Genomic DNA, 24,844 nt, shown 5'->3' with positions numbered 1-24,844 from the left:
GGCGAAAGCCGTTAACCATTCAAACAATAAAAAAAAAAACTCTGCAGAGCTAGTGGTGTTTTCATTTATTATGAAATATGTACCGAAATATTTTTAAAAATTTAATTTATTGTCATTTAAGTATAATTATAATATCAAGCAATAATAGAGAAAGTAATTTATAAAAATTTACACTATTGGCAGCTAATTCTGTATATTAATGGATTTACTTTTATTGGTATAGGATTTTGTCTATGACATAATCAATGGTCAGTGATATTTTTCGTCTGCTGTGAAATAGTCGTAGAGGTAAAATATTCATAAATTTCGTAGAGTGATTGTATTTTCGATTAATCCAATGTCTGAATTACAATTACTGTATACATTAATATTTTTGACTTTAAAATAATCGCTGCTTCGATCATTTCTAAGTAGAAGATTGTGGTTTAGGTTTGTAGTTTTGTTAGTTTTTACAGTGTTTATTTATATGTGTTTTTATTAAATTTTATTTACAGTTCTGTAGTTATACATGTTTTTTTATAGTACAAATGGATTTTATCGAATTTTCTAACTATTTAGAGACACTTTTAGTGGTTAGATCACGCGGCCCCTACAATTGGCGTCGACATTAAGAGGGCAGAGGAGAAAAGGGATTGTGGTCACTAAGGCCGGGTTTATAGAAAACGCAAGAACGCAGGACGCGACAACCGCAATAAATTCACAGTCGTTTATAAAAAAACGCAAGGACGCCGACCATCGCCAACGTCAAAAAAATAAAATTTCAGGAATAAGTCATGATTATTTTTTAAATCTTTGTTGTACTTATCGTACAGGCAGGGAAAATTTTGGATAAGCTGAATAATTAATTAATCAGCTTCCTCCATTGCGCTGTATTCACTAGAAGAATGCCAGACCAAAACATAAATAAAGAAACACAAGCGTAACAATTACAACCGCAGAGCCTTCTATATGCATTATATGACAGTTTCAGTTTCCACATACTAAAGCAACCAGTATAGAAGGCTGAAACGCAAGGAGATAACGCAAGAAGTAGAAAGTTCAACAACTTCTGCGTTGCGTTCTTGCGTGTCTTGCGTTTTTTATAAACGTGCTGGTAGAAGAGTTAAGGTTGGACTTTTACCGTAGTTGCGTTTCTGCGTTCTTGCGTTTTCTATAAACCCGGCCTAACTCCCACCTCCTCTCATTGATGATCTGGAGGGGACACTTTCTTTTGGTAACTTTAAATTAAATACAGAACTGCTTATCTATATTTCAGTCATTTAAAAAAAAAAAAAAACTTAAATGCTTCCTAACAATTACTAGTTTCTAATTTCTTTTCAGTAAAATTGAAAACAAAGAGGCACAAATAGCTGGTATTTAACTTTTTAATTTACTGAATACAAATTTTTCTGTCCCAAATCTATCAAATTCACAGTTTTTTAAAGTATTCAAATAAGCTTGCCTTAGTACTACATAAATTTAATGTTTCAATCAATCATTTATCATTGAGTTTTTCTTGGATTTCAATTTGTCCTCACCTGATTTAAAGTCAAACTAACCCTTCTGCCTCACTCTGAAGTGACTTTTTTTTTTTTTTTTTTTGCATTTGGGAAATGTGGCTGATGTTGCCATGAGCTGGTGTGCTTCATAAGGGTTTGTTCATCTCTGACCACTCCAAAGTCACAGTAAGGAACATTAAGCCCTTATTCTTTTTACATTCTTAATTTTACCTAGGTTTGTGACTAAATATGATTGTTGAGTGAGGAAGGTGTATATCTGTTGCAGATGGTACAAGTTATAGCCACATTCATAGGAGCCGTGCTTGAAACGGCTACTTGGTGACGATCATGGCAGTGAACAATGTCCAAGGACGACACGTCCGTCAGTCGAGCAAGAACACTCTCCTGAAAGTGGTCATACTGGGTGACGGTGGCGTGGGGAAGTCGTGTTTGATGAACAGATTTGTGAGCAATCACTTTGATGAGCACTCCTTCCATACGATCGGTGTTGAATTCCTCAACAAAGACATAGAAATTAATGGGGAGATATACACACTACAGGTATGCAATCTGAAAATAATATAATATTTTACTGCACTCATGCTAATTTTGTTTGTTGTAAGTCTGTGGGGGGAGGACTAAATAACAGATCTACTCTGAAGCAGGATAGGTGTTAAACTTGTTTATAATTATTTTTTTGGTAACTGACCCATATCATGTATCCAATATTCATCCCTTAATCCTGATAGCATGATCATGTTGATCCTAAGGTACATGACGCTTGATGTTTTAATTTAGTACTTTGAAATATCCTGGCCAAACAAAAACTCAAATATCACAATACAAACAAGCCTTGTGAGGTGTATAACAGGAAATATTTTCTTTCATTATCAACTTACAACCATAATTCATTGTTATGTCACAAGGTTTTTTTTATGTATTGGATCTTTAATTGTACTAAATTAAAACAGCAAGCTAACTAAGCATGAGACACACTATAGTGTTAACATTCTGTACCAAATTTTTTGTATGCAAAAAAGTTTAAATACTTTAAACAAAGTTAGCTCTTTTGACTACCAAGAAAAAAAAATTTAAAGACAAAATGTATGCAATTTCAATGTGGATTGATTTTTGTTTTCTGCACACACTATTTGGTTGCCCTGACAGCAGCCTGATCTGTGGAACAGCTTTTGCTAGAATCCATCACTGATTTTTACATTCAAGGGGGATCATTCCCAGCGATCTTGGTTCTTTAAAAATATTTTTTGACATGACACAACATGGCTCGTTGCTGCAGGCCCTTGTAGTCAACATCAGTGGCCTTATGTGATGGTAACTTCACCTGCAGTCGCCTGAGTAAAATACTCAGTGAATTCCTCCTGGCAATTGCATGTTGGACCTTGTTATTTAATACCAGATGATAACAGTGTAAATAAAATAGGAAATATTTTAGTTATTGGTGATCATGCCAATATTTTGGATAAGTAATTTCATATGGAAACTATAGCAAGAAATTTAACATCCCAAGCTGGAGAGGTATGATTTCCCTTAAGGCTCAGTTTGACGTGTTAAGTTGTTTTTTGTTTATTATCTTGTCATTTTATTGATAAAGGCAGTTTTCCAGTTAATTTATTCCAATAGCTCTCTTTCCAAACAAAATATTTACTAAATGTTATTTTCAAGCTGTTAAAGGTCATTTAAGTGATCATATTAGGAATGCACATGACTTTTTTTTATTGCTAGTAGAAAATAGTTTAGAAAACCTCTTTTGGGGGAATTTAAGACCGAACATAAAAATTAAGCTATTTGGATAAATTTACAGAAAAAGCCCTCAAACAGTAGTAATGACAATAAAATGAAATAACCAACATGGCTTGTGAGCCTTAAAGGGTATGTCCTCTACAGGTTTTTTTTTTTTTTTTTTTAACGGGTTTGAACTTGTAGGCTTTTGAGTGCCTGAACTTTAGCAAAATTTTATATATATATATATATATATATACACATACACACACACACACACACACATACACATACACATATATATACATACACTATATACATACTAAATTGTGTTTTTTAGAAATTATATTTAAATATGAATTACATACTGATGAAATATGAGTAATATTTTTTGATCTTACTGACATATAATGTGTTTTTTTTTAAAGATTGTTTAGGCATTTTTAAGTGAACACATGAGTTAAAAAGACACAAATAACATAAGTACGTAAACTATTGATTTTCTTGGTCTAATGGTCTAACCTCAGACCAAACACTCAATCGCTTAGTGTTGCTTAACAACGCCATCTACTGGAGTAGCTTTAGTGTTGTTGTGTCATTAAAGCAGTTAGTTGCTCCCAATTAAAAAAAATGGTATTATTACTTGCCAATAGATGTCAGGAAGAGTCATTTATGTTCAAGTTGATTACAGATAAAGTTGATTATTGAAAACACGGATAAAACAACATTTTCTAAAAATGAATCCTAGCTAGATCGATTCATCGCCCCCGAAACCCCCTGCATACTAAATTTCATGAAAATTGTTGGAACCGTTTCTGAGATTCAGATTATATATATACAAGAATTGCTCGTTTAAAGATATATATATATATATATCTTTAAACGAGCAATTCTTGTATATATATAATCTGAATCTCAGAAACGGTTCCAACAATTTTCATGAAATTTTTATATATATATATATATATATATATATATATATATATATATATATATATATATATATATATATATATATATATATATATATAAGGTTGAAATTTCTTTCAGAAACATTTATTTAATTTTATTTAGCCTTTTAAAATCATAAAAATTCTGAGGATTTTAAAGGCTAGGTAAAATTAAATTATTATTTGTGAAATAAATTAAACCGTGTCACATAATAGCCAGTAAAATTGACTTTAAATTAAAAAAGTTCAAGTTTTATATTTCATTTCATTCTCCTTTTCCATACTGGATAAAAATGTTAAAAATGCAACTTTGCCTGCTAATTATGCAAAAAGTATGCAATATATTTTTCATCTAGTTAAAGTTCAGCCACTCAAAAAGTCGGAAAGATTAACTGTGTGGAACGTAAATATAAGCGTGTAACAGGATACATCTGCCTGGCTAAGACACTGGCCCAGGTGCAGTTCATAAATCCCTTAAATGTGAAGATTTCAGTAGGAGAGATAATTATGAACTTTTGAAAGGTTTTGTACCTGAATTCTTGCTGATTTGTCAAATCAATGATAGAGGTCTCAGAACTTTTTAAATTTTTATTCTTTTTGGACAATACTGTATATTACTAAGACTCTATTCCAGACAGTCTTCAGAGAAATATTACAAATATAGTTTGTCGCTTGAAACAAAATTTTGCTGTCAGACTTTCAAAAACAGAAGAAATGAATTGGGATAACTTGATCACTGGTGATAAAATCCCGAAGTTAAAACTTTGCTGGATACGGACTAGGTACAATAGCATGGGCACACCCATGTTCTCAGTGGCCCTACAAGCAGACATCTGAGATCAGTGAGGATTAAAAATAAATTCCAAGAAGTTTAAACTGTGACAGTACTTACACATGTATCTTTCTGAACATGTCCGTGTTTTTCCACTTTTGTGTGTGTGTTGTTCCGTATTTGTATGTGTGTGTATGTATGTCTGAGTGGGAACAAGATCATAAGGTGAATTGCGATAAAGCCGAAATAACATTGAAAAGCATGTCAATACTACACTGTATAGCACTAAAATGCACTAACACACCATAAATCACCAAAAACATTATAAAATAAATCAGCATATTTAATCAAAGAACTGTTTAGATTACTAAACCATAATATTTTACTGTATTTAATTCAATGAATGTAAATTATTTAGCATGGATTTAGTTCCAAACTTTATGTACTAAATAGAAAAATATTTTTGCTTTTTTTTTATATTGCAACTGTTATTAGTACATAACTAATTTTTTCATTATAACATTTGTACATTTTTCAAAGACACAAATACTTCCTGATGTATTTTTATTATTCCCAATAGTTACACATTCTTATTATAAATTAATAAATTGTAAAAGTGCATCATGTATCAGTCAAATGATACTGTTTTGGTAAAGTAAGTATCATTGAACAAGCGAGTGTCATATTTGTTTAAAATTCTGCTCTCTTTATTAATAAACACAGTTAATAAAAAATAAAAACAATACACCAAAATAATCTTGTTTCAAAAATGAAATTGGCCTAAAAATAATACCATAAAATCTTGTCTCTTTGTATGTATGCATGCATGCATGCATGTATGTATGTATGTATGTATGTATGTATGTATGTATGTATTGTGCCACCAATTAGTATTTTTGGCACAATTCTAAATTTGAATTTTTGAAAAATAATGTCGCCAGTAATTTTTTGCTACTAGAACTTAAACTTTTTCCGCCTCCTGTACACTCCCGTTTAATCTTTCCCAGCATTAAATATAATTTTGCCAACCATCTAATGACCCAGCAAGTGCTATCGTCTTATCCCCGCCTTGGTGCTCGTCCGTCGCCTGTAATTCTCCTCGGAGCCGTGAGAAGAAGTGCTATGTCCTGCAAGCTATTAGAGCAGCTAGGTTCTGAGAGCCAGCCTTACGCAAGCGATTTCAGGCACACCTGCGGGTCGCCTTAACTTACGTTTTGGCACGCTTCGGGCCCCAGCCGAGTGTGTTTCCCACTGGCAGCAGCACATTTCCCATTCCCCCCCCTCACAACCTTTCCAGGGAACCATACCCAGTTCAATGGCTGGCCGTCAACCCCGGCCCAATCTCAAGGACACATATCTGTCTCCTAATGTATCGCATCTGCCCTCACGTGGCAGAGTTGCGAGTTATTTCCCCTGGGTGTTTGAACGCCCGCTTAACGCCTGCCCCCTGGCGCATCATGCAACAAACAGTGCCTGGTAGTTCATTTCCAAGCCAACAGAGCGCTGTACTAGTCCCTTCCATAAGCCCAATGCTTTAGCAGTCGACTCGTGAGTCGATCTCTCCTTGTTTTGGACACCCCTCAGTAGGTCGCGCTGACATCGTACAGTACCACCAACTTCGAGACATTGAAGTTAGTATTTCTCGACCATCCCCTCGGAAATCTTTGGAATCTTTTGGTCTGGAAGCAGAAGTTTCCCCCCTTTCTTTTGATTGACTTCGTCTTTTAATTACGAGTTGCTGTCGCCCCAAAATTACTTCACGCCGTGAGAGCAGACGAACCACACCGCATCGTCGGCGAGCCGCACATCAAGATTTCACTCCGGTCGTTGTTCAAAAATATAATCAGCTAGGCAAGGGATGTGGTCCCTACAACTTTTAGTAATTAGTAATTAGTCAGTCTGCGTACCTCGCAGAAGTAGTCAAGCTTCGTTAATAATACTTCATAATATTTTCTATCTTTTTAATTCATGGAAACGTCCGCGAAAACTGCGTGTTCGCTAGCTCTGCACCCTGGCTGACGCTAGAAACCATATCCCTGTATGGTGAGTTTTTGACAAACGTTATTCCCTGACCATCACCGTTTTTAGTGGGCATTTTCTGCCTATTTTGCTAACTGTCTGAGAACCAGTTCTGAACATGTTTGTTTCGGACCTGTTTGCAGACAGGGTCCAAGGGCTGGATGCGGTCCTAACAACACCACCCTTGAGTCCTTCCTCCAGTAATCAGGATGACTACGGCGCCCTGACGCCTCGTTAGCAGCTCAACTTCGGCCAGCAAACGTCAAACCTCCACTCCTCCAACTCTTTTTATGTCTTATGTATAAACATTCAATCACGATTTGAAAAGATTGGAACACCAGAAATTTTTCTTTCGGGACTTTAACCGCTCTAAGTGCCAACTTTGGGATTGGTCAGTTTAATCTGTTTATTGTTTCTGATTATATTTTAATTATGTCCAATGAAACTAAATGGTAATTTTCTAATTAGGGCCGGCCCATTGTTTGGATAGTGTAATTTTAAATCCATGTTAATATAAATTAATAATTTTAATATATTTGTCAATCAAATTATCAAGTGTTATAATTCTATGTGAAAGTAATAATAATAAACATAGAGGTACTTATATCTAGACTAAATCATCTGATCTGAGTCATTATTTTGCATTTTGAAACTAAAAGATCCACCAGTTACACAAAGTCATCAAGAGAGAGTGAAGTGTAACAGAATGCATGTATGTCTAAGGAAAAATTGTCTAAAAGACCGCAGACTAATTACACATCTGGATGAAGGCTTTGGCAAGGGATTTTTATCCCCTGTATTGAATACTTATTTTTTTAGTACACTTTACTAGATTGTCCAGTTAAGAAGTACCATATTTGGGATGTAAAATTTTTGCTAACATGCATGTTTTCTTGGAAAATATTAATACTGTTTTTATTGCTTAAGCATTAATGTTTTTGACAAACAATGTAAGGCATTTAGAAAAAGTTTAATGTGTTCACATATTAATATTTGCTTATGTTCTTAAATTCATAATGTAGTTATTTCAGTTTATGATAGTGTGTAAATTCACACTTCTGTATGCTATTTACTCTTGTAGGCTCAAATATTCCTTATTAACAAAACTGAATGGTTTAGGAATTCACACATTTACTTCAGGTAAAAAAAAAAAATCTTACCATCAGTGTGATCCTGGTTCAGTACCCAGATGGTCTAACCCTGGGTTTTTTGGCAAATGGGAAATATTTTGCCATGGTCTGTGGGTTTAAGCTGGTTTTCCCAATTCCCCCCCCCCCCCCCTCCAATTTCATTTCTGCCAACGTTCCCTTAGCATCTCATCACCTTTCATTGTCTCCGATGGACACGATGTTGATGACGGTGTCGACGTTGCTGCGTAGATCTGGGACACGGCAGGACAGGAGCGGTTCAAGAGTCTGCGCACACCCTTTTACCGCGGCTCCGACATCTGCCTGCTCACGTACGCCGTGGACGACCGCGCGAGCTTCCGCAACCTGCAGATGTGGCGCAGCGAGTTCCTGTTCTACGCGGACGTGCGGGAGGGCGCGGCGTTCCCGTTCATCGTGGTGGGCAACAAGGTGGACGTGGGTGCGGGCCGGCGGGAGGTGGCGGGGGACGAGGCGCGCGCCTGGTGCGCGGAGCACGGGGGCCTGCTGTACGTGGAGACCAGCGCCAAGGACGCCACCAACGTGGAGGAGGCCTTCTCGCTGGCCGTGGAGGGGTGGGCGCGGCTAGAGGCGCGGCTGGACCGGCCGTACGTGGGCGAGACCGTGGACCTGCGCAGGCAGCCGCCGGAGCAGCGGTCGTCCTGCTGCTTGGCCGCGGGGAGCGCGGCCGAGTGATCCGGCCTGCCCCGCGGAGTTGTGTGCAGGGAAGTAGCTCATAGCTGGGGGCAATACCTGCGCTGTTCTAGATGAGTTTATCGTCACTCAAACCATACACCATTCGTCAGCAAAATGTACAATAATATATTAATTATTACAAAAATAAACACATAAGCACTTTACAGCATAATACCGTATTTACTCGTGTATAGCGCGCCCTCGTGTATAGTGCGCACCACGATTTTTCAACAAATTCAAAAAAAAAAATTATAATTTTTTTTTCATAAATAAATTTTACTAACATTTTGTGGTACCTGTTAAGTAATTACTTATGAAACAAATGATTATTTACATTGATGTGTGGTGATGTGTCAGGAAAATAGTTAAATTCAGTACTCTTCTACCTGAAAGTGAAACTTTTGTGGCATACTGTACCATCTGAAACGACAGCGCAAGCTAAACTCTGCTGTGTAGACGGAAGATAATGAAGCGCTGTATCGTCACAACTGGTACAAGGACGGGAGGGAGGGAGGCAGGCAGGAACGGGACTATGACCATCAAGTAACCTTGACAGTTGACAGGACTAAACACCACCACTCCCGTCACTGTTGCTAAGCTGGCGCGGAGGACTAGATGACTCACCTCGCGCGCACACGTGTGTGTGTGTGTGTGGGGGGGGGGGGGGGGGTCACCCATCACGCGGCAGTTAACGACTACCACTCCTCCTCCCCGCCTACCCCCCTTAAATGGGCCTTCTCTATCAAAACGTTTATTTATTATTATAAATCGATTTTACTTTGAATGACTCGAAAGTAATTAGACTCGTTCTAATGTGTTTATAGAATAAAGGCAAAAGAACTAATCATTTTATATTAATTTGTGGGCGCCAACAACTTTTAAAAGTATTTAGATATGTCGACTTGATTATGAATGACACAATATTCGCAACGTGATCGGGAAATAACCGTTATCAGTTTTCAGTGACATTCCATAATTATCAACAGATATTCATATTTCTTTAATACCAGTAAAATAGTATCAAACTCATTGAACCTATTTTATTGCAAGTCTTCACTCAGCGAAAGTTTACTATACAAAATTTATTCAAATTTATTTATTGTCCTGACTATTCAGTAGGTAGAGCTGGGTATTTTGTGGAAAAATTCGTAAGTTCATTAGATTAGTTGACATACAAACTTTTTAACTTTAACTCAAGTTGTCACTAGACTTAAACAGTATGGTATTGGTGTAAAGAGTATTTAAAACTGATTTCACGTGATGTTGACTATTCCGGTATGTTAGTTTTTGCAAAGCTAGTAAGTTTTGTAAAATTCCTTTACAAATATCTGACCAACCTGTTAGTATAGTTCAGTAGTAACGAACTATGCATTACGATGTCTGTCTTCGTTGTACGGGAACTCAGCAACGAATATTCCACGTCTTCATCCTTGAAACGCCACTCCGCTGTTTCATGTCTTCGTCCTGGGAACGCCTCGTAGCAATTCTTCGTCTTCGTCCTGGGAACGCCTCTTGTTATTTGTCTTCGTCCTGGGAACGCCTCTCGCTGTTTCCGGATGGTCTCGTACAGTCAATTATTCAGAATATTTTATTCTTCGTCCTGGGAACGCCTCGATGTTACTTCCAATCTTCGTACAAATAATAATTCTTCTTCAATTCAATAAATATTTCCAAATTATCAATATTATCAATGTCTACTATTATTTTTTGCCATTCTTCAAAGTATTCCAACAGTCATAATTCCAATTTCTGCAGTAATATAATGTCACGTCTAGCTTATCCGAAGGTTCCTATATCAATTCTCCTTTTTGTTTTCTCACTTAAAATTCGAAACAAACTTTTATTTTCCAGCAATAGTTTTTGTTATACCTTTTCGACCAATACCAGATTGTTTTACAAACTCTTAGTCATATAATATTAAACATGAACTTTTGAAAATACCCTCCTTATTGGTTAAACAAAATATCTCATTCCTTTAGCAAAGAAGTTTTACATTAAAAGATATAAATACAAAATTACTGACTTATGGTTCATAGAGAAATAAAGAAATGTGCTCAGAAGTGAAATTATAAAATATGATACATTAATTTAGTTCCTCCATCTTGTTAAATAAAGTTGACAAGTTCAACCTTTATACCCTCAACTTTTTTTTTCCGTGTATAGCGCACATCCTTGATTTTTTTCCTTTACTTGAGGGAGAAAAGGGCGCGCTATACACGAGTATATACGGTATATCATTTCACTGTATGTTAAATGTATAGTGAAACTAGCTGGCCAATCGAGAGAACACAATTTTTTTTTACAAGCGATAGGTGACTTTCAAACTATTGTTTAGCAAGTATTGTCCCCTTTCTCATAGCAGCTTTCTTCTCAAGTAGTCAGCACGGCTTGGTTGGATCAGCTTTTGTAGCACACACTATTTATGTGAGTAGTACGTAATATTTGGCTACAAAGGAGTAAGTTGTTGGTAGTCTTAAATTATGTTATTTATTTCAAAGCTTGGCTTCAGATGTCAAGTTGTCTCAAGTATTCAATATGCGAACTGCAAGATGTTACATGTAATCTTTTATGAGGCATTATTGAATATTTTGTGTAAACTAAATATTAATTTGAAAAATGTTATTGTTACTGTACAATTTTATTATTGCTTTTGTTATAAACATTGCATGTTTTAGTGCATATATAGTCAACATTGTTTTAATTAAAATTAAATAATATAATTATAGCTGATTTTGTTGTGCAAAGTTAGGCATGCATTCATTGAGTTTTATATTTATATTAATAACAGAATTTTTATTTATATTCAACCAACCTTTAAAATAAACTTTACTGAAAGAAGCAGTATATTACTCGCTCAATTTATTTATATTTAGTCATATATTTAGTTAAGTTTTGTTTTTTATTGGTTTACAAAATTTAGTGGAACCAGAATAATTTAAGCTTGTTCTCACTAAGACTATTCTCACAATGTTGGTGTGGATTGTGTGTGAGTAACATTCCTCATTAAATATTTGTTTATGATTATTTTGGCCTCATAGTTTCTATAATAATTAATTTACAAAATATTGGGGAAGACCAGATAGGCTAGAAACATGACATTGTTAGTTTGTAACACAGTTATTTTGTAACATCATGAGCATTAAAGGTAATATACAGGCAGGAAAAGAATCTTCTGTAGCTTGTTCTTTATTCCTTGCTGAAATTCGCAGATACATACTTGTTTATAGTAATGCTGCTGTCTTTGGTTGATCTAACATCCAACCTACATTTTTATTTTTATATTGTTAACTTTTATAATATTTAGAGGGCCATTGTGTTTCTTAATGAACAGATGTTTCCTGTTATGGAAAGAAGCAATCGGGTTCATATAATATTTGTAATATTTATGAACTTGCAAAAAAAAGTTCAGCATTTTTTTTAATTTGTGTGTACAAGAATGAAGAGAACTGTCTAAAAGATCTCCATAAATTTTCTTGAATTTGAGTAACAGAAAATACGTAAATGTTTGTAGTATGTTTTAAACGATCAAGAGACTGGCTTCTAAAAACTGAAATTTGTTGCTTATGGATGTACATAGACAGTGATTGTATAAGATTGCAGATTTTTTTTTACGTATATTGGTGAAGTTGTAGCTTGATGTACGCAGGAAATGAAATAGTTATTGACTGTTCTAGCTATCGAGATGCGTGAATACTCATTCCTTTGCAACATAAAAGCTGGAATTATTCAGACATTCATGGAGTCGGTTACCAAATAACACGTGCACAGCTTTGCTTCAGTGAGATTCTTTAAAGGGGCGGTATTCAATGTAATGTTCACTTGTTTCCTGCACGTGAACATCAAAACATGTTGTAATTGCCTTAATGTGAAGCTTCCCATATTTTGAATCTTTGGCTGCAGAGAAATAAATCCTGTCAGCTCACAAATCTGTCACATTAATGGATGACTTGACAAGGGAAATACCATCACTAGTAGTTTATCCTTTGCATATCTTATTATGACATGCCTGGTAATTCATGGAGGACTGTCCTGTTGTAACAGTGACTGGCTCTTTTAAATAAAAAAAAATTGTCTTCATCAGGTACACTGCATTGAAAATTTTACAGGTGACATGTGATTAGATCATGTTATTTCTTTACTTTTTTATGCAGTGTGATCCTGAAAATATTTCATGTAAGTTTGATTATGTTCAAAAAGGTTTGACATATAAGATTCCTGTTTGACACAATAATAATTCAGTTTTGTGTTGTATTTTTTTTACATGATTACAGTATTCCAGATAGTGTAAAATTATGAATTAAACTGTATTGCGCTATATTAAAATTTCGATACAGATTTGAAAATCCTTAAATTATTGGGATTTGAAATCATTTGCAAAATATTTAAATGTGTAACTAAGATTAGAGCCCAAAACAAATTGATCTGAATCATCATAAAAGTTTTAATGAATCCCATTTTTCTGTTAATTGAATTTCCTGAAGGATTGGTGAAGGGTTTATATAGGTAGTATGTTATTGAGAAAGAGATGCAGGGAATACTTTCAAATTGTTATCAAACTTGGGTACTAAGAGGGGTTTTTATCTGTAAAAGTGCTATATGTAAATGCATTAATTAATATGTGCAATGAATCAGAAAAAATGCAAATTATTATACATATATGGTTAGTTGTTTCCCACTTTTACTCGTGAAGACACATTAGTATTGAACTTGTAATGAAAAAACAATATACCTTAAATCCATAAAGCTAGGATTTGCCACATATTTTTTATGGTAAATGTGTTGTTAAATTGTCAATAAACATGTTACTATGGAATCATGGATCACAAAAAGAAACAAAATTGAACACCCTGCCATATGTCATATGCAAAGAAAAGTAGAGGAAGTATATTAAGGGTTGTGTTTTAATGGTAGGCAATTGACAATACTTTCAGCACTTGCATCACTGTATGTGGAAGTGCTGATCATTTGAAGATGGGTGCATCTCGCTATATTATTGTAAACTGTGTTCTGTTGCAACCTGTGTTTCGAAACATGTAATGTCAACTCATGTAGATTTCCCAGTGCTAAACGGGGGCCAGGCAGAGTACCTGTTATCTTGACTTGGAAACACATGCTCTCTCACGTCTTCACTGTTACGTTTCATTGGTCGACCCACCGCCGGGACTAAACGAAACACGTACGCAGCGACCTTGGCATCACTGGCAGATACTGAGCAGGAAACAACTTGGTCAGACCGGACTACTCTCTGCCTAATTTCTGCTGCTTTTTATTATGCTTGTGGGTATTTACTAGGCACAAGCAAATCAATTTTTTTTTAAATTTAAATTGATTACCAAATTATTCAGGAATTGGTTTAAATATTCAGTAATTTTTTTTTTACTCTTCAAAGGAATCTAAGAAAAATGGCTGCATTATACAATAAAAAGAAAAAGAGAACAAACCTGGAACCTAATTAGAAACATTTTTTGTTGATCCAACTGGTTAATTACTTAAACAATTTTTTTTGCTGCAGGAGATGCATGCTACATGATTACTTGCAGTAGATTGTTGTAGATCTCAAATATTTTTCTGCTTCCCAATTTGTAATACTATATCATATGATATAAAGTATCTGTTAATACACAGTTAAGAAAGTGATGGTGCCTAAAGTAGTTATGTTATTATTTGATTATGGTGATATGTTAACTCTAAGCAGTTTTAAACTGTTCCATCACAAGCCTAGTAGCCTATCATTAGGGGCCGGAAAAATTCGCAATTTGCGATAGATGCGATTTTTTTGCGAATTTTGAGGTTAGATGCGATTTTTTACTAATTGTTGTTATAAATGCTATATTTGCGAAATCGCGGTAAAATTGCCATTATCGGGCGAAAAACCACTATAGAATGCAACAAAATGGCTTGAACACACATTCCTCAAAGTATTTTTTTTGAAAATAGCCACCATAACACAATTACCGTAAACAATAGCTTCTGACAAGGCTTGTTGAAGGAATAAAATCCGAATCCTAACCTTTATTTATAAAACATTCCTTAACCAAATATCACGCATGATAGTATAGAATAAGTAATTTTGTAAATTTATTCTTTACGATTTACTCAAGATACCGTTGAATGTTGTTTAGAAAAGAATGTTCACACTACTTATCGACGCAGTTATTTTGTTTTGTTAGATCACATCACGTTCGCCTACGTTCGCCATTGCATCGTGTGTTGCCTGTTCATGAAGAGTATCTAACCTAACAAAACAAAATTTCCCGGGAAGCGCATCACGGGAACCAACAACCTAGAAAATATCTAGGTCGTTGACGGGATCGTAGTGAACTTGCAAAGATAAAAATGAAAATATTTTAAATGCTGAAAACTACTACAAATATTTTAGTACGCGGTTTTTTACATTCGTTGATAATCACTTTAGTCTTCAAATTTTTTTTCTGATCAATATTTTACATAGGGACAAATCATACATTTTGTGGTGCACATTTAGCGTACTGAAGTTGGTCAACTCGAATCGTCAGTTTGTTTCCATCTGAAATTACTAGTGGTCAAACGTTTGTTTACAAATACCGTTTAATGATTTTGGTTTGTGTTAAAATTCGTCATAATGGGTATAAACACTATTACAACTTCTTGTATTGTTATGTAACTTTAATATCTTATGCAAATTTCTCAAAAATAGATGCTAATTTCTGGAAAATAGATGCTAATTTTCAACATCATAAATGCTAATTATGTAATAAATAGATGCTAATTTTTCCAGGCCCTACCTATCATGTATTATATTGCAAGCCTTCCAGATATCCTGGTGGCTTACATTCACACAGCATAAGCAAATAAATGACCATCAGCTACATGTTGAAACTTTAAGCAGAACTAACTAGTATAAGCTTTGCAGAATGTACAATAGTTCTGTGCTGTTAAAATTGTCCTGTATTGAGTGGGCACATTGTTATGGTATGAACTATGGTAGTGTGTTTGCCACCTCCCTTAGTTTTTTTTATCAGAAAACATTAGAATGTGTATTTTCTGAAGGAAGGAAAAACCAATATATTCATAAATGTATAATTTTTAAATTCTTTTATTTTTAACTACCAAATAGTTTTAGCAATATTTGAAATATTCTGTAAATTTTTGTTGTGAAATAATGTTTTGTTCTATACTCTCTTTCTAAGTAATTTAATTGATGAATGTTTAGCAGTCAAGGTAAATGTATATACCAATTACATTTTATACACCTTAGTTGCATCCAACCTTATAGCTGTAGGTGTAGCAAAAGGTTAACTTTTAAAAATCCATGCTTATTACTGCATTGCCTTTGTGAATAAATTTGCCTTATGATTAATGGTTTGTAAATAAAAAAGATTTTCTATAATCTCTACCCACATATGATATGTACGCTTGTTAAGTATTTGTTGCACTCGTACATTCATGTAATACACACTGCAATAATCTTGAATGCTAAATGTGCTTTATATTTTTTGGAAAACATTTAGTCTATTTTGAATATATTTACATTTGTGTGTGACAGATAAGTAGCTAGTTGGATAGCTGTGTATTGTGTGGGTGAAATGTGTTAAATTACTGTCCATAATTCGGTTAACGTGGTTAATACGGAAACAGTTTATAAATGAGTTGTATACATGTGATAAAAATTCAGAAAATATTAATAAATTGTTAGTAATCTTTTTGTACAATAGTTAACTATGATTTGTACAAATGTGAGGTAGTGTCTGACTTCAATCTATTTTAGTTGGATTTTCTTCTAAAAGATATAGTAATGCAATCCCTTTACAACTGCGCAAACAGGTCACAGACGTGATGGTTTAAAAAGACTGTGTTTTTCATTTAATGAAGTTATGTATGTAAAAGAAGTTTACAGACCCTTATCAAATATTCTTAACTTCTAAAAGCTCTGAAAAACTCAAAATTTTTGTGACTTGTTTTGTAGCGAAGAATTTAACTTGTATGCATGTAATTTTTGTTGATGTCTTATTTTCTAGATTAATTCTTTAATACTCATCTTCCTAAGAATTAAAATCAAATAATTTAAATTCCAAACCAACTATTCTAATTCTCAAATGTTAAGTAACACATTTAAGAAGACTGAATACAAGACCACTTTTAATAAGATGCAAAATAATCTTTAATATAAGAAATTCTCCTGAATATAAAACCTTAAAGCATTGGAATTCGATACAGCAATAATATTATAACTTTAGATGGGCCAATCAAATCCTTAAATCTTGCAAAGTCTTTATTATATGAAAGACTTGATATTTGAGGGAAATTATTTTAAAAATATTTGAGGAAGGCAAATTAGGAAATCCAAACACTAGCAGTTGGTAAATAATAATTAGGGATTTTAGTGACTTTTGGACATACCTTAATATTAGAAATGGGCTGGTTAAATCCTAAAATGCCATTAAATCTCGTTAAGTATTGGAAATATTTGATTTTTTAAGTAAAATATTCAGAGAAAAATATTGGAGTAAATTCAAACATTTAAAACTGGCAACCCTGGTCTATTTGTGTTCTTCTTCATACCTATCTTGTTACCATTCCCCCATTTATGTAAATAAAATTATGGTATATATTGATTCAGAAACTTAGTTCATAAGACAATCATATAATACAGTAGAATCCGGATATAACGACCTTCAAGGAACCGGCGAAACTATGTCGTACTAACCGGATGACGTACAAAACGGTTTAGGTAAATAAAACATTTTGTAGGATATATGTATAATCACATATACTTTATTTTAATGGTTCTTACACATTCCAATTATAAACATAGGTACATAATGTACTGTAATACAAAGAGATAAATTACATACACACGCACTACATGAAAAACTCTGTTACTAACTAACGTAGAAAGTCCGTTATTTGAGTTTGTTTTTGACAAGCTTTTGTTCGGTAGTAAGAACTTCGAACAGCATTGTGAATTCGTGACATCATTGTTTTCATTAGATCATCATCGAAGTTAGTCTGAACAAACACATTGAGCGTTTCCGCAGCCTTCAGAACATCAGACACACTCACGGTAGGGTGATTCTCCGCTGGTTCGTCATCATCACCATCGCTATCTTTGCCATTCGCGTCGTTGGCGATGATATTTTCCACAATGTTTTCATCAGACGGTTCTTCACAAGTGGCGACAGCATCGTCGACACACGCGTATAGTTCAAAGTCCTTGTTTGTTATGGGTAACTGATGCTTATCAATAGCCCTCGCCCAAGTTGGGGCGCAGAGGTATTGGTAGGTTGTGTAAACAAAACATTGTGCGTCGTTTTAACCGGACGTAATATTATAAAATTCATAATTAATGGTTGCTGTAAGCAGTTGGTCACTTAAAACGGAGTCGCACTAAACAGTTTATTTTCTCAGTACCTAACTATGAAACCTAACTTGAGTAAACATTATCGTCATTAAAAGCGGTTAGTCGTTACAAGCGAAGTCGTCGTATATGAATTCTACTGTAGTTGAATGTTCCAACATTACAGTTAGTATGTAAATTTGGATTTCTTGTACATAATGAAATTTTTAATCCTTGACTTTGGATTCTAGGTGTAAATGTAAGGTACTCTTAATGATTCAAATTCCAGGATTAATTTTTGGAAAATTGGAATCTGACCTATTACTAATTATATGTAACTGTAATTTGAACACCAATAATACTGTTGGTTCAGAGGATATTGGATAAAGGGCTGTAAATTGGCGTCAGAATTAATAATATATATATATATGTGTGTGTGTGTATGTGTGTGTGTGTGTGTGTGTGTATATATATATATATATATTAAATTTTTAATTTTCTGGAGCACTATGTATATGATTTAAGGTTTATTACTCAAAATATATTTTCGCCTTTCGGCTATTCTTGTTAGCACTATGACATAAAACAAAACCTTTTAGCATTGGATCTCATGTTTTTAACTCATTTAAAAACCATTTTTTAATTTTTTATCCTGAATAATGGCACAGTAATTAATTGATGATTGACAATGTCATGTTTATGTATGTATAAAGTAGTTAGTAAGCACTTGATGATTGTGCTGTGTTTAATAATGTAACATTGTACACGTCAGCTTATATCTAACATATCTGGAGCCAACAGATTTCATATAAATGTAACAAAGATATTTGTTTCGCATAGTACCTTTGAAAGAAAAATTCAATATTGTGCGAAAAATTTATAAACATCCATTAAGTCTGCAAGTAAGAAACAGAATTTAGTTTTATAGTACCGTAGTTTTGTTATTGAGCTTTGATTTTTTATTTTGTTCTCATTTATGCATTATTAAGTATGGAAGCTTTGCAGAAAGATTTATGGTAAATTGTGCACATTAAGTTTGATGCACAAAGTACAGTTGATGCCAGGGGCGTTAACATGGATAATCCCCCACCAATGAAAGGAATGAATTCGAAAGCAAACGGCTGGCAAACTGGTTCTATCCCGCACCCTCCCAAATTTAATTTCTATGTACGTTCTTGGTTGTAGCTCTTAGGTTCAGCACATTTTGCAATCGGGCACAGATTGAGCCACTACACTTTATTTTTTTCATGTAAATTCGGGCATTTGTTGGTGGGACCACAAAGTCGCCTCCCTGCTCTGTCCCTGTTTTTAATTCACTCAATGTTTTGAGCAGCTTATTACCACTTGTTTTAAATATAATTGTACTATTTACTAATTACTATAAAATCTTTGGTATTCCCTTTAAAACCATTTTGATTTTTGATAACCTGACAAAATCGCTAACTTGCCATAGCGATGGTCTCGAACATGAGTATTAAAGAGCCTTTACTGTATCAAAATAATCTCTTGTTTTATCAATTACATAGGAACATAGGTTCTGCAGTTGAATTTGTAGATTTTGTCAGAAAGCCGCCTATTGGATTAGGATAAATGCTAAGCAGAAGTTTATTTTACTGGGATTTTTTTTTTTAACTAAACCATATTTATTTTTGTTCAAAGTAGTCAAATTATTTTTGCATCTTGTAGTTGAAACACACTGCCATGATTATGTTTATATTATTTTATACTGTAATTTACATTGGAAAAAGTCAGGGAATGTTTTATATTAAAAAAAAATAATTCAGATTGAAACATAACCTATTTTACTCTAAACCAAAATACAAATGTTATAGTCAATGTGGCAGTTACCAAAGAACCCTCCGCCTCGAGTGACTAGTAACCTTTAAAAGATGGGAAGTTGTAATGAATGGAATAGCTTTAAAAATCATTGCAAAAGGAATACGAGAAGTTTATATTTATTCCGTGTTAGCTTGTAGCAATATCCGCCCATGGTGGGAAACTGGTACAGTGGCAGGGTGAATGGAAATCTAACACCTGCTAGTCAAAATGTCACAAGGCTTGTCGTCCATAGAGAAAAGCCTTTATCCGAGAACATTTTGTACGAAACTTTTCATTCTAGTAATGTCTGGGATCGTGATGCAAGCGCAGAACAGTTGATAATTGCAAGTCTTGTATTTCTCAGGAAGATGTCTCTGCTAGCCAACTCATTTTTTTAAGATTTAGAACCAAAGTATGGTATTTTTAAGATCATTAAATTTTATAGTTAAAACTTAAGTTGTTATTCATTATGTACTTGTACATCAACTGTATTAGTCCAAAAATAAGCTGACCATGAATATATGTAGATACAGTAAGTCCTCTATTTACGTCGTACCGATTTACGTCGTTTCGGATTAACGTCGCTAATGTTTGAGTACTCGTGTTTCAATTTAAGTTGTCGCCGATTCACAATAACGTTGTTTACAATGACCGTAAATCTTTATTTTAACCAAAACACCGTATATAATTCGTTTATAATTCTTTGTTTCCTTCGGTAGTTAATTTATGCTATGTAGCGTAAGCTACACGTTCACCGCCTTATCTTATCATACATCATGAGGGACGCTTCCTGCTCTCCGCTGCTTTATATTTCAATCAATAAAGGTAATAAAGCAGCTGGTTAAATAACCATTCTATAAAGCTGAGAAGTACTAGTTGGACTTGTTTCCCATGCTGTCGGTTGTCATTTGCTGATAAAATTGCCCGTTGTCACATCTGTATGCCAGCGCTTCCGGCCGACCTTGGGCCGTGGCCGGCCGGTGGCATGAAACATGGCTCATTTTGCGTAGTTTCTATTTACGTCGTGGTTTTCAGGAACGTAACCCCGACGTAAACCGAGGACTTACTGTATGTTTATTCTTCGTCTACCCTAGTTATGACTGCTAGAAACTTACTCTGCTGTTCTTCAAATAGTAGATACTGAATTGTGTAATTGAGAGTTACTAAAGATAATATTTTGTAATCCAAGTTTACAAATAATTGAAAATTATTTATAAAAATTATTTTGTTTCACTATTGTAAATTTTGTATCCTTTTTTTCTTTCTTCAATTAATGCTTAAGTTGAATACATATCAATGTTTAGTTTTATTATTATGAGGGTGATATTGTCATAAAAAAAAAGTTAGGCTGATATTCAGACCAAAGTATGTAGTACTTACTTGAAATAGGTAGTTGTTGTGGTTTCAATGGCAATATGTATGATGCATACATAATTTTAATTTGTTACTGAGTAAAATGCCAAAATAATTTGGTTTGACCGTAAATGACTTAAGTATTATATGTTGGATAAAATTTAAAGTAAAGCAATGAAGATAATGTTTTGTTCAAAATGTGTATAGAATGGATCTGTGAGACTGACTTAAATGTTTTTGATTCGTTTGTATATGTGTTAACTTTTGACAAGTGTCGCCTTAGCACATTCCTAATACGTACTCCGAAATTGATCACGTTACCATTTATTTTGATGTCCTCCAAGAGTAGTCATTCAATTCTATTAATTTTCTTGTTTCTTCCGTATTTTCCAGTGTATATTCAAAAACCAAATCTGCTTGGTACTCTTCCTATATGACAAGCAGTCTTGCATCTGTGCTTATGTTGCTGTTGCAGTGTCTGCAAAAGAAAACCTAGTCGGATTTAACGTTCTAGACGTGAACACTCACCCAGGCCACATCTTAAACGAAGGTGATGATTTATTTTACCATTTACATTACTGAAAAACTGACCTAGTGTTATATGCTGGAGAATACGGAAATGTGCATTCTGTACCATTTTAGTATAAGTAGTCATCAACCAAAGAACATTTATTTAGATAATTGTATGCCTTTTTTTTTGCATGCAATACAAACTATATGTTCAATAATGGCTGCTTAATATGGTGCTAATGGCTCTAATCATGTATTGTAGAAAGAGTGAGGAGTGTATAACACAGTATTAAATTCAATCTCTTTTTACAATTGAAACTTGCTTTGCTTAGTGAGGGCACTCTTTCTTCCTCCCAACAAAAATAAAATGAGGATAATAGATAAGCTACTGAAACCAACAGCTTTAGAGCCATGGGTATAAGTTCTTGTTAAGTTTATACCAGTGTTTGCTCTAAAGTTGCATTTAGCGAGGTTAACAAAAGGAAATCTTCATAGAATTTTCGAAGAGTTGATTCATTACATTAGTAATTTGGATTAAAAAGCATACAGAGAAGTAAGTTGAAAGTAAAATTAAATTTTGTATTTTGCAGTTGAATTTTGCTAGGAAAGTCACAGTACTATGCTTTTAATTTTTGCATGTGAAATATCTAACCTCGGTAACGAGCAATTTCATGTCTCATGTTGCAAATACAATTATAATTCGAAACTGACTCAAAATTTAACGTAGAATACAAAAAAAAAAAATGCAGTGTGTGATAAATATATGTAGGTAAATTGATTTTTCAACTACATTTCTGGACGCGAATCTTGCATAGTTTTCGCACTTGCTGCTAGAATTCGCAGCCGCAGCAGCTATGGCAACTATAAATCATTCGATTTGCAAAGCCAAATTTTAAACTATGTAATGAAACTGTGAAAAAGATGTATATGATTTTTAACAAGGAATTTTATTAAAATACTCCTTATCTTGTTAAAATTCATACTATAAATTTTCCCTTTGTCTTTATGAACTTTTATATCCATCTGTTACAGATGGCAGCACTGTGGTTGTTACATATTTCCATTCCTTGACGTCTTGTCACATTCGAGAAATTACTTCCACCGAATGCTGTATACAGATTACACATCAAAACAAAAGTTGATTTTTCTTTAGCTACCTTGTCAAAATAATTTTTTATCCTTGATTCATCTTTTTGGTTTAGGTGCCTGAACTTTGTAAATCTAACAATTTTAATTTCTAAAAAATTATGTTTAAATAGGCTGCCTACTTAAAGAATGTTGTGATCTATCCACCATTGTTTAGGCTTGGTAGATCAGATCAACTGTGTTAAAAAAGACTGAGACTTTACTATGGCATGTTTCATGGCTAAATCTAATTCTGATTAGCAGTTTTTTTTATTAGGTATTCTTCAATCAGGATGATCTTGGTCTGCAATAGTGACATGCAATAAAAACAAAAGTGTTTATCTCATATTCTTTTGTTTTCCTACGACAATTTTGATATTCATTATTATTATTATTATTATTATTATTATTATTTTTATTTGGAAAGAAAACAGCAAAGTTGGTTAGAAACACCATTTTCCTTTCAAAATCAAATGTGGCTTTAGAAGAGTCATATTTTAAATCACAATTTTTTCCCAGTTTTAAACAGTATTTAAAAAAATTCTTAATGAATGTAGCAAATGCAGAGACATATCTATTTACGTGCTTCATTTTCATTCCCTTCTAAATTATTCTGGTCTTCTATTATTATGCATGGCTATCCATAACATTAAGACCTCCAGGAATAAAGTGGGCTTGAAAAAAATTCAGTGAACCAATTGCTCATAAATTTGTCATCCAGGAGGAGGATTGAACACACATTCGTCAATGGAAAGCAAATCAGTGTAGATTTGCAACAAATTAAATATATTAACTTAATGCAAAAAAAATTGGTATGAATTTCAAAACAGTCACTGTGAAACTATTTTTATAAGTAACTATCACTATTCCAGCTTGTGGGTGTTTGAATGAATCTTTTTTTTTATTATTAATTTTCAACTCTCAATGAGTTTAAAATATCCCCCCCCAATTATCCTCTTCATTTAACCTTGCTACCAGTTGTTGATCTATACAAAACACCTTAAAAATCATTATACATAACCAATAAGAAAGTGTGTTACAAAGTTCAGTACAACATCAGTTTGTAATTATAAAATGGAATTATTTGTTCCTTACTTAATTTGTAAATTTTATGTGAGAATTGAGTGCAACACAGACAACCCAAATTTTAATCTGGAAATTCTATACATGTAGATAAATAGACATGAAAATGTGTGTCGGTTCACTTGCCTTGGTAATATGCTATAAAAAAAATGCATAGTATGTGTGTTCTTGTGGAATCTGATACTTTGCTGGAAAAAGCTTTAATTCCAAGCTTGTTCTGGAAGAAATATATTTTCACACTTTATTGCATCAAATTAACTATGAAGGAATGTTTATCAACAGTGTATAAATATAAATGTCCCCAAATCTCCAGAAAATGGGGAGAATAAGTTTGCCAGTGTTTTCCTCTGCAAAATAGGTGTATCTGCCCATCGAGGCTTCCACAAATATTACGACTGCAAACCCACATAGTTGTGGTATAATCAACTCGCGTATAAATTCATTCACACATGCTACTACATACGAAGCCAATGGTATAGCTAGAAGGTTAAACAAAAACTTTTACATTTTGCTACTTTTAGTTTAGCGTTAAATATTATAGAATTTTTGTAGCTGAGCAGACTGAAATGTAGAGAGAAGTGGAAGCAACTACTTTGTTCTTTTATACATTTTGAACTGTTAGATGTATATATACAATGCTTGTAAATGTTATATTTTGTATTTTTATTGTAAGGTGTGACGTATCGAATGCAGTGGCAAGGAAAATGAAATTTTAACCTGTAACATTTTTAAGCATTCCATGCTTACATTTATATTTTTTGTGAATACAAAGATTTTTCTTGTAAACTGATGAAACAATTTTGGTAAAAAAACAAAATAAAATAATTGTGAAACCTTTA

General features: G+C 33.7%; 1 protein-coding gene across 2 annotated transcripts; it reads left to right on the top strand.

Annotated features, from left to right (window-relative positions):
• Positions 1 to 208: 208 nt before the first annotated feature.
• On the top strand, positions 209 to 24,844 carry LOC134542727 (ras-related protein Rab-9A). 2 transcript variants are annotated; one of them, XM_063387208.1, is made up of 3 exons: positions 209 to 288; positions 1,765 to 2,039; positions 8,339 to 24,844. In XM_063387208.1, the coding sequence occupies exons 2-3, from the start codon at positions 1,827 to 1,829 to the stop codon at positions 8,798 to 8,800; spliced, it is 675 nt and encodes a 224-aa protein (XP_063243278.1). In that variant the 5' UTR covers positions 209 to 288; positions 1,765 to 1,826; the 3' UTR covers positions 8,801 to 24,844. The 2 variants fall into 2 exon arrangements, with proteins under 2 accessions (XP_063243278.1, XP_063243290.1); XM_063387220.1 differs by having other exon boundaries at positions 237 to 429.

Source organism: Bacillus rossius, chromosome 1 (assembly GCF_032445375.1).
Source record: "Bacillus rossius redtenbacheri isolate Brsri chromosome 1, Brsri_v3, whole genome shotgun sequence".
Lineage (NCBI taxonomy): Eukaryota > Metazoa > Arthropoda > Insecta > Phasmatodea > Bacillidae > Bacillus > Bacillus rossius.
Note: the sequence above shows the minus strand (reverse complement) of the source record. Positions and strands in the feature narration are given on the sequence as shown.